This window comes from Cetorhinus maximus, chromosome 7, assembly GCF_964194155.1.
Source record: "Cetorhinus maximus chromosome 7, sCetMax3.hap1.1, whole genome shotgun sequence".
NCBI lineage: Eukaryota > Metazoa > Chordata > Chondrichthyes > Lamniformes > Cetorhinidae > Cetorhinus > Cetorhinus maximus.
Window position 1 is genome coordinate 84,738,098 of NC_135885.1, and position 16,828 is coordinate 84,754,925.

A 16,828-nucleotide genomic window follows, 5' to 3' on the forward strand; every position below is an offset into this window, starting at 1 on the left:
GCTGAATAAGCACATACATTGTTGGTTTAAGAATGAGTGTATGCTGATGGAATTAATATGTTCCAGGACCCCTGACTTGTACTGCCAAAAGATACCGAGGGTATGTTTGAGACAGTAAAGGTGGAAACTGTTTAGCCTTTTCTCCTGCCTAGTGGTGAGACCTGGACAACATTTTTTTTATTATTCATTCATGGGATGTGAGTGTCACTGGCTGGGCCAGCATTTATTGCCCATCCCCAACTACCCTTGAGAAGGTGGTGGTGAGCTGCCTTCTTGAACGGTTGTAGTCCATAGTGCTGTCAGGAAGGGAATTCCGGGATTTTAATCCTGTGACAATGAAGGAACGGTGATATATTTCCAAGTCAGGTTGGTGAGTGGCTTTGAGGGGAACTTGCAGGCAGTGGTGTTCCCATGTGTCTGCTGCCCATGTCCTTTTAGATGGTAGCAGTTGTGGGTTTGGAAGGAGCTGTCTAAGGAGCCTTGGTGAGTTCCTGCAGTGCATCTTGTAAATGGTACATACTGCTGCCACTGTGCATTGGTGGTGGGGGGAGTGAATCTTTGTGGATGTGGTGCCAATCATGCGCACTGCTTTGTCCTGGATGCTGTCAAGCTTCTTGAGCGTTGTTGGAGCTGCACTCATCCAGGCAAGTGGGGAGTATTCATCACACTCCTGACTTGTGCCTTACAGAATGTGGGCAGGCTTTAGGGAGTCAGGAAGTGAGTTACTTGCTGCAAAATTCCTAGCCTCTGACCTGCTCTTGTAGCCACAGTATTTATATGGCTAGCCCAGTTCAGTTTCTGGTCAATGGTAACCCCACGATATTGATAATGGGGGATTCAGCGCTGGTAATGCCGTTGAACATCAAGGGGTGATGGTTGTATTCTCTCTTGTTGGAGATGGTCATTGCCTGATACATGTGTGCACAAATGTTACTTGCCATTTGTCAACTCCAGTCCGGATATTGTCCAGGTGTTGCTGCTTCTGGACATGGACTGCTTCAGTATCTGAGGAACTCCTGCAGTGATGTCTTGGAACTGAGATGATTGACCTCCAACAACTACAGCCATCATCCTTTATGCTTGGGATGACTCCAACCAGCACAATGCTGACCAGGTCTCACTACTGTGGAGGAGTGCACTGGGATGCAGGCTTGGTTGCTCAGTCAGGTTGCTGTTGTTCCAAACTCTCTTACTCATCTTGGACACAACAGTTGCAAAATTTATGATGTTTGTGTTGATTTCAGCATTGAGTGACAGACAGATTGCTAGTGACTGTAGAGCCTATATATGTGAAGCTATCAGCAACCTCCAGTATCACACTGTCAATGCTGAAACATGGCGGTTTGGCAACATCCTGGACCTTGATATTTGTTTTCCTGATGCTGATGGTCAAACCAAACTCTTTACAGGAGCGAGAGAGTCTGTCCATGTGCTACTGAAGGTGTTCCTCGGTATGGAAAGCTAGTGCGGCATTGTCAGCGTAGAGCAACTCTCTGATGACTTGGTGCACTTCTGTCTAGCAAGGAAGCTGTTCAGCCTTGCTGTCAGTTCTGATATGTAAGTAGACACCCTCTGTAGATGACCTGAAGGCATCTGACAACAGCAAGGAGAAGAAAATGCCAAAGAGTGTCGGTGTCAAATCACAACTCTGTTTGGATCACAAAGAGGCAGGCACATGGAGTGTCTTCAGCAGGCAGCCAATTTTCACCTGCAGCTTAAATAGACCCCTTTGCTGACATGTTCGAATACCTCGATGAGATTGCTAAATGCAATATATAATGGTCTCCTTTGTTCACGGCTAGCAGTTGCTGGACTGAGAAGATCGTGTTAATTGTAAATCTTCCAGTTCTGAACAACTTGCAGTTTTAAACACCTATTAGAATCTGTGCTATCCAGAAAAAATAATTAACACAATAACTTTATATTATGCTACATTATTATTAAAATGTATAGAAAATAAAATTCAAAGTCCAATGCTATATTTTTTACCTGGATATTGACTTGGTTGTGGGATTCCAACCAGATTTCGCCTTTGTTCTTTATAATCTGGAGGCGGCCTTGTCAAATGTCTGCTAAGTTGATCCTGTGTGTTCATTTTCTCCTAAAAAAATCAATAGTCAATCATTAAGCTTTCCAGAAAACAAGACAATTAGTTATCCCCTTTTCTCTCCCTCACAGAATCTCAGTAGACATACACCTTCGCAGGTGAGAGGATGAGCTGGACATATGCTTTCTAGGGCTCCACCAATGCTGCTTATTAGCCAGTTACTAAGAGATTTGTGACAGAGACCTGGCTGAGTGGAGCACTATGTGGGAAAGCAGCTGATTTCCACTTAATGCTTCTACACAGCTGAAATCAGGAAGCCACTGAGCAGTATTTAACACAGGTGACAGGAGGGTCTTGCTTATCATCTGGAGAGCCAAAGAGTATGGTAGAAAACCACAGAAAACTTATGGCATAGAAGGGAGACTAATCAGCCCATCGTATCTGCGCCAGCCAAAAAAGAACTCTCCTATCTAATCCAACTTTCCAGAGCTTGGTCCGTAGCCCTGTGGGTTACAGCATTTCATGTGCACATCCAAATACTTTTAAAATATGATGAAGGTTTTTACCTCTATCACCCTTTCAAACAGTGAGTTGCAGACTACCACCACTCTCTGGATGAAAAAATTCTCAACTCCCCTCTAATCCTTCTGCTAATTACTTTAAATCTATGCCTCCTGGTTATTGATCCCTCTGCTAAGGGACATAGATCCTCCTTATCCACCTCAATCAAATCTCCCCTCAACCTTCTGCATCCAAAACAATCCCAGCCTGTCCAATCTTTCCTCAAAGCTAAAATTCGACAGTCTTGGCAAGGGAGGTGAAACAGGTCAACTCTGGTAGTGCTGTCACTGCACAAAATGTTCCTCGACATCACTAGATGTAACAAGGTAGGCCAATGGTGGGCTATTCTTTTCAACAGGGATGGTTCTGTGTAGATCAAATCACTCCATCCCCACAACCTGTATTGTTTGGGACAGTCCAGAAATCACTCCTCTATTATCCAATTCCTGATCACAACTTCCTACCCCAGTACAAGCATACCCACTAATAAACTAGTAAGGCATGTATCTCATCCATATAATGCAATTGTCTCTCTTATCATATTGGATTGTAGCAGGGACTGTATCCACTCTTTAATTTGATACATCCTTGTTTTATCCGTTACATGAGAAACTAGTACATAATAACAACAGGAGGTGGGGAAGTCTCCAGCAGGGATTTCACCCTCTTTGAGAAGTGGGCCATTCAGATTGAAGGGTACTTCTGCCAAGAGCTGACTGGGAAGTGGAAAAGCAGGAGAATAAGTTCTAGAATTGAGGCTGTATCTGGAGGCTCCTTAGTACATTTTACAATCTAACATTCGATTGGAAAAACTGCCACACGCAGTATCGATGAACAGCTGCACCAGCTCAAGAGCTTGAAAAAGACAGTTCAAGAATACCAATCATCTCAGTTCTTTCTTATACTTTTGCAGGATCCCCTCAGGCTTGAGGACTTGGTCCCTCCTAGCACTCACCGGCAAGCATCCCCACATCAAGTAGGAGGAGCACAACTATCACTCCGTCAGTACATCAAAGTACCCACTCACCAGTTCAGGGGCATCAACTCTGGAAGTTTTGGGCATTCAGTAGCTGGCAGCACAGAGGCTGAGCCATAGATACATTTGGACAGGAAGAGGAGTGGCAAGAGAATGTGGAGGGAGAGGAGCAGAAGCTCTTTGTCAGACAATGAGGCTGCCTCTCCACTTCCCTCAATCCCTGGTTTTCAATGAAAAGAATTCTATCTGAGCATGAGAATTTGCTGCCATCACTGTGTGTGGGGGGGAAGTGGGGGGGTCAGCCAGGAACTTCCAGCAAATGGTGTTAATCATGGAGAAATCGATCAGCCATATGTGGAGAGAGGGCTGCATTCAGAAGCTGTTGTCAGCTTTGGAAGGAGTGGCAATTCCAGGGCCATCTGCAGTGCAACTTCTCAGTTTCATCCAGGCCTTGGGCTCTACTCAAGCTACATAACTGGGCAGAATTTTTAATGAGCTTCTCCAAATGATGGACTTCCAAAAATGCAATTGCCACCAACCATTCTGCACAACCACAGATCAGGTGGCATGGCGACAAGGTGGGGCAGGTCACGAAAAGGAGAGGTTCTCTTTCTCAGGGTAATCAGTACTTCGACACTATCCTGTCCACCCTCACCCAAACCCCCACCCCTATTGAATGTGGAGCCAGGAGGCAGGTTGGCCAGGCATTACTGCAGCAGTAGGATCTTACAGCCTGCAGTAGGACAATCTGCTGTTGGTGCTCGGAGAGTTCCCAGCACCCTTTCCTGAGGCTGTACTGGAGATTCAGATGAGCCCCCCTTCCAGTGTCCTGTCAATAGCAGTCCAATTAGAAGAAGCACTGGACAGGTAGATGTACAACTTAAATGGCACCTTGGAAGGGGGGCTAAAGGGAAACACAATGGTGATATGTAATGAACACACAATGCTGTTCATGAGCTAGTGCTGGTCTAAAAGTTTTAAATTAAATGAACAGGAAATAAGGTCTGGATGTTAAGGATAGAGGGAAGGTGATCTCAACAACAACAGCTTGTATCTTTATTCTAGGAAGACATTCCAAATTGCTTTCTATAAGCATAATCAGGGTAATCAGCATAACAATGTAGGCAGTTTTGTAAAGGTGGAGATGCAGAGGTTTAGAGAGGGAATTCAAGGCTTTAGGGCCCAGACGGCTGAAGGCTGGCCTGCCAAAGGTGAAATGAAGGAAATGGGTGACACACAAGAGGCCTAGTAGAGGAACACAAGTATGATTTCTATCAGGTTGTAGGAGATGAGCAGCATTTGGTGACAATTACTGAAGCAACAGTCATCTTTGATGCCAAAGTCAAAGAAAGAAACCTATTTGTCAATAGCATTCAGTTCCCTCAGGAGAAACAGTGCCTAAAGTACAGCTCAGGCACCAGGTTTACATGGGAGTACTCTGTCTTTGATCAACACTTGGGCAGGATTTTTCGCTCAGTGTGTAGGCATGCGCCCGACACGGAGTGTAAAAGAGCTTGCAATGACATTGGGTGAGCGTCCCACTGTCATCACGCACTCTTGTAATGTTTCGGTTGGTGGGCACACGCTGAAGTCGGAAACGCGCCCACCGAAAATTAAGAAGGCTATTAAGCCCTTCAAATTGGCCAGGCAGCACTTGCGGTTTTCACGAAACATCATCCAAGGACAGGATTTTCATGTTGTATATGTTGAGGCGACTGTTTCTGCTGCATGGGCATTTTTTTCTTGGTTTTTAAAATCTTTATTTTTTACATCTAAATTCTTCAGCTCCCTGAAGCAGCTCTCTGCCTTCAGGGATCTTTCATTCCGTGCTCCCCACGCCGACACTGAAATCAGCACTCGCCCTCCTCCCGCCCACAACCCAGGCAGCGCTGATCGCATCAGCGGGTGCTTCACGCTGGCTGGCCGTTATTTGGCCAGGCAGTGTGAAATCGCGGTTGGTGGCCGATCGCGGTTGGCGGTCTGTTTCCCGACCGGTCCCAGGTCCGCCGATCGCGTCCACCCGCCGAGCCGAAAATTCAGGCCCTAGCATTACTGGAGGGAATCTGGACACAGGCGCGAAGGACATGTTTAGTGCTATTTGCATGTAATTTAAATTGCTTCGCCCTCTTGTGGTGCTCTCTGACATCAGAAAAGCCACGGAGAATTTTTAGCAGCTGCACTTAGGCACAGAGCCAAGACAGGGGATTAGCATCTTTTTGTACCTCTGCATTGTGCATATAGTTCAGGAATTTTTGCGATCAGGACAGAGAAACATCCACCCTATCATTTCTGTATTATTTTACGAGCCTTGGGCATACAAGCTAGGCTGACACTCCAGGGCAGTACCGAGAAAATGATGCACTGTCAGAGGTGCAGTCTATCAGATGGAGACGATATACCCAGGCCCTGTCTACTTTCTTTTGTGGGCGTACAAGATCCCATGCTACCATTTTGAAGAGGAACAGGGGCGATATTCCTGGTGTTCTGGCATTCTTCATCCTTCAATCAACACCACTAAAAAAATTACTGGGATCGCTAGACATTGCTGTTTGTGGGAGCTTGCTGTGTGAAAATTGGAACTTTACTGGTTGTAAAGAGCTTTGAAATGGCCTAAGGTCATGGAAGGCACCACATGAACAGAAGTCTTTCTTTTGCTTTTTAATTCGCATCATCCAGATTTCTGCTGATAAGGGTGGTGCTCTACCTCGTAGAGGCTGAGCGCCAACTCTCAGACACTTCCTCCTACTCCCCCTGGAGTATATCAAGCCATTGTTTCCGGGACTGTCACTGACCTCATCTCCTCTGGAGAGCTTCCCTTCACAGCTTCCAACCTCATAGTCTCCCAACTTTGGACAGCCTGCTTCTACCTCTTCCCCAAAATCCACAAACAGGACTGTCCCGGTAGACTGATTGAGTCAGCCTGTTCCTGCCCCACGGGGCATTTCTTCCTATCTGGATTCTGTTCTCTCTCCCCTTGTCCAGTCTCTTCCCACCTACATCCGCGATTCCTCTGATGCCCTACATCATATCAACAATTTCCAGTTCCCTGGCCCTAACCACCTCCTCTTCACCATGGACATCCAATACCTCTACACCTCCATTCCCCACCTGGATGGTCTGAGGGCTCTCCGCGTCTTATATGATTAGAGGCCCGAACAATCCCCATCCACCACCACCCTCCTCCGTCTGGCTGAACTTGTTCTCTCACTGAATAATTTCTCCTTAAACTTGTTTCACTTCCTCCAAATAAAAGGTGTGGCTATGGTTACCCGCATGGACCCCAGTTATGCCTGTCTCTTTATGGGGTATGTGGAACATTCCTTGTTCCGGTCCTACTCAGGCCCCCACCCACAACTCTTTCTCTGGTACATCGATGGCTGTTTCGGTGCTGCTTCATGCTCTCGCCTGGACCTGGAAAAATTTATTAATTTTGCTTCCAATTTCCACCCCTCCATCACTTTCACATGGTCCATCTCCGACACTTCCCTTCCCTTCCTTGATCACTCTGTCTCAATTTCTGGTGATAGACTGTCCACCAATATTCGTTACAAGCCCACCAACTCCCACAGCTACCTCGACTACAGCTCCTCACACCCTGCTTCCTGTAAGGACTCCATCCCACTCTTTCAGTTCCTTCGCCTCCGTCGCATCTGTTCTGATAATGCCACTTTCCAAAACAGTGCTTCTGACATCTCATCCTTCTTCCTTAACTGAGGTTTCCCACCCACGGTGGTTGACTGGCCCCTCAACCGTGTCCGAACCATCTCCTGCGCCTCTGCCCTTATGCCTTCTCTCCCTCCCAGAACCATGATAGGGTCCTCCTTGTCCTCACTTTTCTCCCCACCAGCCTCAAAGGATCATCTTCCGCCATTGCCGCCAACTCCAGCATGATGCCACCACCAAACACATCTTCCCTTCACCCGCCCCTGTCGGCATTCCGTAGGGACTGTTACCTCTGGGATACCCTGGTCAACTCCTCCATCACCCCCAACACCTCAACCCCCTCCCACAGCACCTTCCCATGCAATCACAGAAAGTGTAACACCTGCCCCTTTACTTCCCCCCTCCTTACCGTCCAAGGGCCCAAATACTCCTTTCAAATGAAGCAGCGCTTCACTTGCACTTCCCTCAATTTGGTCTACTGCATTCGCTGCTCCCAATGCGGTTTCCTCTACATTGGAGAGATCAAACGCAGACTGGGTCACCGCTTTGTGGAACACCTTCGGTCTGTCCATAAATATGACCCAGACCTCCCTGTCGCTTGCCATTCCAACACACCATCCTGCTCTCATGCCCACACGTCCGTCCTTGGCCTGCTGCAATGTTCCAGTGAAGCTCAACGCAAACTGGAGGAGTAGCACCTCATCTTCCGATTAGGCACTTTACAGTCTTCTGGTCTTAACATTGAGTTCAACAACTCGAGACCATGAACTCTCTCCTCCATCCCCACCCCTTTTTGATCCCCCTTTTTCTATATTCATTTTTATTTATTTTTATTTTTTCCACTTATTTTCATTATCATTATTTTTAAAACTTATTTCCATTTTTATTCATTGTTTTATCCCCAGCTTTTAACCTTTTTGAGCTTTTTTCCCAACACCGTCCTCTTCCCCCACCCCACCCCCACCAGGGCCATCTGTCACTTTCCAGAGTGCCTACCCTGGTCCAGCCATTATCACATTCTGCTTTCCACTATCAATGTCACCATTAGCACCTCCTTTAGCCAGTACCGCCACTATTAACAACCCTTTGACCTTTCGTTTATGACATCTTTGGCAATCTCTCCTTTGTCTCCACCTATTGCTGGCCTTCTATCCAGCTCCACCTGTCCCACTGCCCTCTTAAACAGTGTATATTTCACCACATTTCTACTTCCCTTTAGCTCTGAAGGACAGCCATCTGGGCTCGAAACATTAACTCTGTCTTTCTCGCCACAGATGCTGTCAGACCTGCTGAGTTTTTCCAGCATTTTTTGCTTTTGTTTCAGATTTCCAACATCTGCAGTGTTTTGCCTTTAGCTTCCAGGTTTCTGTGCTGTTCTGTGAACCCTGTGTAATGGTGAGCTGGGTGATCACCTGTCCCATAATTTGGCTTTTCGTCCCACGTCCCAGGTCAGGCTTTCTGGGACTTGTCGTGTCCCAGATTTCTGTCTCTACAAGGCTTTGTCTGTGCATACCCCGGCCTCAGCAGATTGGTGGTTGGGGTTCAGGGCTGTCTAGTGGCTTTCTGGGATGTAGGGTATGAGCCAGCATTAGCAGACTTGGGGCAGGTCCTTGCCAGAAACCACCATGCCCCCACCTCCCCACCAAACCCCACTCTCACAGTCTAACCAGAACTCCCGCTCCTAAGGTCTCGTCAGCATCCTCCACGGCAAAATGTGCCGTAATTTCTTTTGCCCAGAGTTGATCACCCTGATGGTGAGGGCAATTTTTTATGAGGTTGAACATGATATGCCATCAGGTAAGAGAGTTTAGTCTATGCTATATGCACTCAGTAGCCAGTTCAGAGGTCGCAAGCAGACATTTATGCTAGGATATTGGGCCTAGGAGTTTTCAGGTACGATAACTTTGTTTGGCTACTTGAAATGCTCAAAAATGGCAAAACAGCTGATAATTCACGGATGAGACCTATTGCCTGGTGAGAAGACTTTAGTAGAGATGAGGTATATGTCCGGAGGAAGTGAGAAAATAGAAGCAAGCAACCCTCCATTACTATGTAATGACTGGCTTTACACTGTATACAATGGTCCTGGGGAAGACGTGCTCGAATGAAAACCCACAAGCTCCACGCACTGCTCTCTTATTAACTTTTTATTATCGCTGCTGTTCTTAAATGAGACTGGAGACCTGTAATTCACATTGCTAAACAGAAGCAAATCCAGCTCTGACCATTCAGCTGTAACGGGAGGCCTGAGAGCCGTCCATGAGACCACCTGTCATATGTCCGCGGGCAACCCTGATTTTCTCACGATTTTCTGCCACTTCCTGTCTGAAGGGGTCAGTGGGAAGGGGTGCTGGTTGCATTTAAATGAATTGCCTGGGCCTCATGGTGCAGCAGCAGGATATTTTCAACTCATCTCACTAGCAATGCCCAAAACCCCATATAAAGTTAAAATCAGGGCCATCCATGGCAGTTCCTTAAAGCAAAACAAGTTGAAGAGTAGCACAGGCCAGAGGAAATATTGCCTTGTTGGTTCTCTTAATAATGAACTCGAGGCAGGAGGAAGCAACTTGAAAAAGGCTGGGAGGTTGAGTCCTAAACTGTTTAGACATTGCTCTCTGTGGTCCTATATAAAAAAAAATGAAAACTTTATTCATAAAGCACACGTGTGTTTAGCAAAGTGATCAAGAGAATACTGTACCGGGTCTGTCAGGATTTGTTGACGAAGCAGCAGCTGTTTCTGATGCTCTATCATCTGCCTCTGCATAACCTGTTTCTTCTCCATCAGCTGCTGCTTTAACACAGCCTGATGTGAATTGTTAATGTAGCTGTTGCCAGGATTCGGGTTTGGACAGGTATTTGAAGTTTGGCTTGGACCTGGACCTGGCCTCACCAGAGAATTCTGATCCTGAGAAGGGAAAGAAAGAACAAGTTATTTCTTGTGCTAAACTTCATAAATTTCAGCTTTGTAAAGGGAAAAATGTATCATGAGGAATATGGCATGAGATCTGGAAAAAAAAAATCATTTGTAGTACTTTAATTCGGAATTGTTTTGCACAATTGTTTACATCTTTGCAAGCTCATGTTTGAAGAAGTTTAATCTCTAGTTTTTCCAAACAACTGCAATTCATAGAGAAGCCAAGTGACCTTTTTAAAGGCATAATCAATGTGCTCTGTAACCATCAATGGTGACAGCTTAAGTCAAGAAGTCACAGTGTAGTAAAATCCTACACACAAACCTGTATCAGACAACTCAGTGGAAACAGTGCATTCCGATATGCTGCATTTAAAGGTTTCCATAACTACAGAAACCTAAATTATTATGTGGTAATCATTAAAGATACTTTATATAGCTTAAAAAAGAGACATGCTGTCAAAGCTTTTCATCTTGCACTCATCAGGATAGATATGCAAGAAAACCAATTATAAAGGAAAATTTATACTGCATGAGAACAGAGCGCTAATTGGTTGGCAAGTGGACTCTGATTGGTCAAGACATTGCCAAGGGGAATGAACCAGGAAATAGCTGTCCCCCAAGCTTTTGTTTAGTTGAAAAAGGCACAATGCGTGGACATGCTCCTTCTGTCCGCAAAGGACAGGGAACTGTGCATGAATATAAATAGCTTCTGTAAGTGAGCCAATCTTAATCTGGTTGTCAGTGTAATTCTTAGCACAATCAGGATTGTATGGCCAGGGCTGTCCAATTGCGGAATCACACACCTAATGTTGGACATTATGTTTTAAGTTTTGCAAGCATGATCTGGTTGGGTACGGTCAGTACTTCACCTGTTGCGAACAGTTGAAGGGACGTGCTGTTTGATACGATCTGCCAGTGATTGGGACATACGGTCTTCGTACCTGGCATCACACCTGTACGGAAATTCACATACCACATTACTTATTTGTCTGATAGGCAGAACATCTTTTTGGCTTGACGATAGCATCCTGTTAGTGGAGAATATCACTCATGTAGCTATAACACAGTAGCAGCATGAAACAGATAGCTTCACCGGTTTCTCAAATTTTTGAGATACCTTACCCTTCCAGGATAATCTGAGGTAGACTGGGTACTTTACAGGACCAAAAGTGACAACCTTAGGCCTGTTCATGAGTTTGCGTGATATACAGCAAACAATGACCTGATCAGGGCATCTATTATCCTGCATGGATTTGACGTGCCCTATTTCAGCACCTAGCTTGCACAGTGAACAAATGGCTTGGGCCCTATTTACAAGGTTGCTAAAATGCCAACCTTATAGCGTGTGGAACTGTAGGAATCCCAATGCGTATATTCACCAGTGAAGGTAGGATTGCGGTAGACGGTAGTCGAGAACCAATTGGCAGATTTCTCAACTAGCACATTGAGGAAAGGGAGCTCCATTTGACTCCTTTATTTCAAAGGTGAATTTGAGTGAAAGATGGAGCCGATTAAGGTGTGTAAGGAAATTCTTATATGTAGCTGTGGATTCAAACATAGCAATTGTATCATCTACGTCTCGGAAATATGCAAGGGATAGGAGATTAGGTGTCATTCCATCAAAAACGCGTTTCTTGCGGAAACCAACAAAGATGTTTGAGAGAGCTGGGCCTAGAGGGGATCCCATGGCAATACCATCTATTTGGGCATACATGGTGTCATTAAAACTGAACTCAACTGCAAGAGTTGTCGAGTTTATAAGTTCAGTGAATACAGATTCAGACAATGGTGGTGTGTCTAGATCGCCATGATATAGTGACGGGGTGAAAAAGTCTACTGCTTCCTTGAGTGACACATTGGTGAATAGGCTAGCAATACCAAATGAGCACATGGACATGGCAATGCTATGAATATGCAAGTCATGTATGTTTTTTGCAAAGGTGAAGGAATCCTTCACGCTGTATGTGGAAAACCTTCTCAGAACTGGTTGTAGCAAGTCACACAACCACTTGCCAATTCATGTTATGCAGAACCAGTCATAGATAAGATATGGCATAAAGAAACATCACTTTAGTGTGTCTTGGGCAGCCCATACATACGTGGACACAGTGAGCGATGAGGAGGAATCCTATGATATATACATGCACCCGGCTGCTCATTACCCTTACTCAAGTCCAACAAGTATTTTTGTAACTTGCTTTTGAGCAGGGCTGTTCAGTCATGCTTAGCGGCAGGTCCAATGGTTACAAATTTGGTCTCATCATTAAGGATGGCATACGTTTTGTTGATATAGTAACACTTGTTAAGGATGACTATTCGAGTCCCTTTGTCGGTCCTGAAAAATGCCCAGTCTACCTCAGATTACTCTGAAAGGTTAAGGTGTCTCAAAAATTTGGGCAACAGATTAAGCTAGCTGTTTCACGCTGCTACTATGCAGCAGCAACACAAGTGGTACTCTCCACTAATAGGTATTCTCCACTAATAGGACGCTGCTGTCAAGCCAAAAAGAGGTCCTGCCTGTCACACAAATGAGTAATGTGGTATATGAATTTCAGTGCTGGTGTGATGCCAGATATGTGGGCCGTACGTCCCAATCACTGGCGGATCGTATCAAACAGCATGTTCCTTTGGATGTTAGCAACAGGCAAAGTACTGACTGCATCCAATCAACACGTGCTTGCAAAACTCAGAACAGTGTCCAACATTAGATGTGATTCTGCAATTGGACAGTACTTGCTAAACAATCTTGATTGTGTTAAGAAGTACACTGATAACCAATTTAAGATTATCAGTCAGACTTGCAGTGTGGCTCACTTAAGCATGCTAGAAGCCAGTGCCCTGTCCTTTGCAGACAGAAGAAGCATGCCCATGCATTGCGCCTTTTTCAAAAAAACAAAAGCTTGGGGGACAGCCATTCCCTGGTTCATTCCCTGTAGCAATGCCTTGACCAATCAGAGTCCACTTGCCAACCAATCAGCACTCTCTTCTCATGTATTATAAATTATTGTTCCCTTTACAATTGGTATTTGTGCAAATTGGTCCTGATGAGTGCAAGATGAAAAGCTTTGACAGCATGTCTCTTTTTTCAGCAATACTCAAGTTCTGAACTGCCAAAGGATGTTTTAGTTAGGTTCCCATCATCATTGGAACTAAAAGCACTACAATACAATAAAAAAAGTATCCTGTTTTATGAAACAAAAATATTTAAGATCAGTTTCAAAATTATTGACAACTATAACAATGAACGACCACAATGAGCAAACTGTCTAGCTACTGTCAGAATGCAGTCCCTGAAGTACATTTCCATTAATGCAGATGTGCAGTCGACTTCCAACTTAAACAGAAAGTTCTCATTTAGGCCTTTAATATCAGAATGCTGCCAACTAAACTCGTGCAAATGAAAAAAAATGCTTTCGCAAAGTAATAAGTGCACAGCAGCACAGTGTTAGGGAGCAGATTCACATCCTATCACTTTCTATTTGGCTGAATTTTCTTGTAAGCCGGATATTGAGTCAATCAGGGTCAGCCTTGTACACCCAGAGACCACAACATTTGAAAATTCCTACAATTACATAAGGAGCAAATAGATCCACAAAGCTACAAGTTTTTTGCAACACTAGGCCCCACGTGTTTTGATCAACCTCTAGCTGACACTGTACTTTACAAAGGAGTATTTTACAAAACTACTCCTACATATGCAGCAAGGCTCTCAGATCAATCTAGTATGAGAACATTGAGCCCCTGAAAGAGTCTCCGTGTAATTTTTCAGTTTACACATGTGGATAGAAAATAATGGCTACCCAGGAATGACAAGCATCTAAATGCAGGGTAAAGGGCTATCATAAGTCACACAGGAACCATTTATAATTATTATCTAAGTCCCAAAATTGGATTGCTGCTGGAAATCCGTCCCAAGAATGCATTTTTTAACATTTATGTACAATGTGTGTAATTATTCTGTTTTACTCTATTTTTGGAAGTGGCAGTTTTCATGGCATATTTCAATAATCTAGATGCTTGGCTGGATGAATGATCACATCCTTAATGAGGGTTAATGATCCTGTTATAGGTAGTCCAAATTTGCCAAGTGATAGTCTGTCCTATCAAACAACACAGTGAGTAGAAGATATTATGCAAATTCTGTAATGACTCTCCTGTGGTGTTGCCTTTGGATCAAAATTAATAAAGGAGTAAATGAAGATGTAAATAAATTTGTGCTCCTCACACAACCTACTTACACATTCTAATTATTATATACTCCTCCTCACCCATAAGTTAAATAAATACTGATTTTGGATAATTTTCAGTTGTCCTGAAACAGGCTTTGGGTCTCTTGCATATCCTAATGAGAAACAATGTTCCCTCTAAACATGGCCATGCAGCAGCCTGAAAGTCCCCATGCAGGCTGCACACAAGTCCACCTTTTTAAGCTACCGTGCCTGCGTGGCCAGGCAAAGATTTTACAGGGCCTGCCCCCCTTAGCCCCCACACACTATGAAAAAATACAGAGGCTTCATTGATGAGGAGCCTAATGCCTGTTTTAGGATGCCTTCCGAGAAATTGGACTTCACTGAACAAAACACGTGGCGGGATATTCCTGGCCTTGAAACCTTCAACCATTTAAAAGGTAAGTTTACGTCTTTTAACGTGTTTGTGTAGCCAGTGCTCCTCCCTGCTGTAGTTGGATTGGGAGTACAAAGCATTCCTAATGTTATCCATCCAGATGTGATTGAGAAAACTTCCAAGTGTAGAAAGTAACCTCTTAAGCAAAAGTATTGAGAACAAACTCTTTCCCATGAACAGATCAGAAAGCAGCTGTGAGTACTGCAGAATTTCCTCGCGTTTCATTCAGCTCCCTCGGTTGCCATTGTGCTCTTGCCTGGTTTTCACTTGCCTTTCAGGACACCTGGGAAACCCGCAGATGCGCCGTTAATTTTGAAATTCTGTTGAAATCAACTTCTAAGTGTGCAATGAGCATCTGCTAAAAGGCAATAACTCTCAACAACTTTCTAAGCCGCTCAAGTTAAACCTGGAAGGCAGCAGGTTGGAGCCAACATTGCAACAGGCTTGTGTTTTTGCTGGTATTAAACCTTCAACTACATCCAAACCCACAACCTCCTCCACATTAAAATTTCCCTCATACAGGGAACAGCAATAGGCAATTCAGCCCCTCTAGCCTGTTCCACCATCATAGTTGGTCTGTACCTCAATTCCTTTCACCTACCTTTGCCCCATATATTTTGAGACCCTTCTATATGTATCAATCTCAACTTGCAAATGTAAATTTAAATCAGGATCCGCAACCTTTTAGGAGAGAGAGAGTTCAGATTTCCATTACCCTTTGTGTGAAAAAATGCTTCCCAATTTCACTTCTAAATAACCTGTTTTTGTTTTAAGATTATGCCTCAAGTGTCCTTGATTCTTCTACCAGAGAAAATAGTCTTTCTGTATTTACACAATCATTTGTCTTTGTCATTTTAAACACCTCAAGTAGATTACCCATCTATCTTCTAAACTCAAAAAAATACAAACCAACTTTATATTACCTCCTTTATGCCCTGGTATAATTCTGGTGACTCTGTTCTGCACACAGTCCCAAACCAACAGGCTAGATTTTGCTGCAGGCTTTGGGACATCAACCAGTAGCAAGAGCGGTGGCGCAATCTTGCAAGAGATGGCCTCCTAATTGGCCACCTCCAAGTCACCATCCTATTAAGGACAGAGGGCCAGATCCCAATGCTGCTGGCACAAACAGAGGGTAGGCAGCACTGGAGGCTTCGCAACCCCACCAGGAGAGGAGGATGCTGCTGAGACAGATAGGAGACCATGAGGGAACCTCAACATGCAGGTGTCTGGTTGGCCTGCACCTCAGTCATCAAATAACTAGCATCTAGACCTGTAGGTGAATCAGGCTGGACAAGAAGCCCTGGATTGGTCTCGGCCATGATTCTGACCTTTCTTGAGGTATGGAGCTTCCAGCTCCGATGGCCTCCCAACATACCACAGTGGAGCCCCCTCCACATGCAATGGGGAGCGGCTGCTCTGCTGCAGGCTAAATAACGGAGAGGCTGCAAAATCACCCCTGATTGGGGCCTCAACAATATAAATTGGCTGGCTGCCTCCATGGGGCGGGAAACTGGTCAGCTTCCTAGCCTACCCCAGGGAAGTATCCCAGCAGTGGGAATGCATTGGAGAGCTATCCCAATGCAGTTCCTATTTTCCTGGTCCCTTCCACCATGCTTTCAAGCTCACCAGAGCCAGGAAAATTCAGTCCAATATATCTTTCCTGAGGGTTGATGCCCAAAACTGATCACAGCCTCCCAATGGGATCTGACCAAGGCTTTGTACAATTGAAGCATCACTCCCTCCCCTTTGCACTCCAAACCCTTGAGATAAAGGACATGATCCCATTCACCTTTTTGATTACTTTTTGTACTTGTTCACTAATATTTAGTCATTTGTGCACATGGATACTTTTCCTCGTTTTCCACCATTATTAAAATATTACAAATTTTCTTTAATGGATATAAAGTGGATGACATCCAACACTGAAATCCATCTGCCATAGTTAAGCCTTCTTACTTAGTCTGTTTGTATCCGTTTGTAACTTACTGCTCTAATCTACACAACTTCCTGTGTGTACTAATTTAATGTCATTTGAAAACGT

The 16,828-nt window shown here is 44.6% G+C and overlaps 1 protein-coding gene across 2 annotated transcripts in view; it reads right to left on the reverse strand.

The window, feature by feature from the left end:
* Positions 1–16,828, reverse strand: part of maml2 (mastermind like transcriptional coactivator 2) — a 416,101-nt gene that overhangs the window by 10,914 nt on the left and 388,359 nt on the right. For both annotated transcript variants that reach the window (XM_078545799.1, XM_078545800.1), the window contains exons 3-4: positions 9,946–10,152; positions 1,990–2,101 (exon numbers count right to left, since the gene is read on the reverse strand). In XM_078545799.1, the coding sequence (XP_078401925.1) occupies positions 1,990–2,101; positions 9,946–10,152 (319 nt within the window). The remainder of the gene's footprint in view (positions 1–1,989; positions 2,102–9,945; positions 10,153–16,828) is intronic.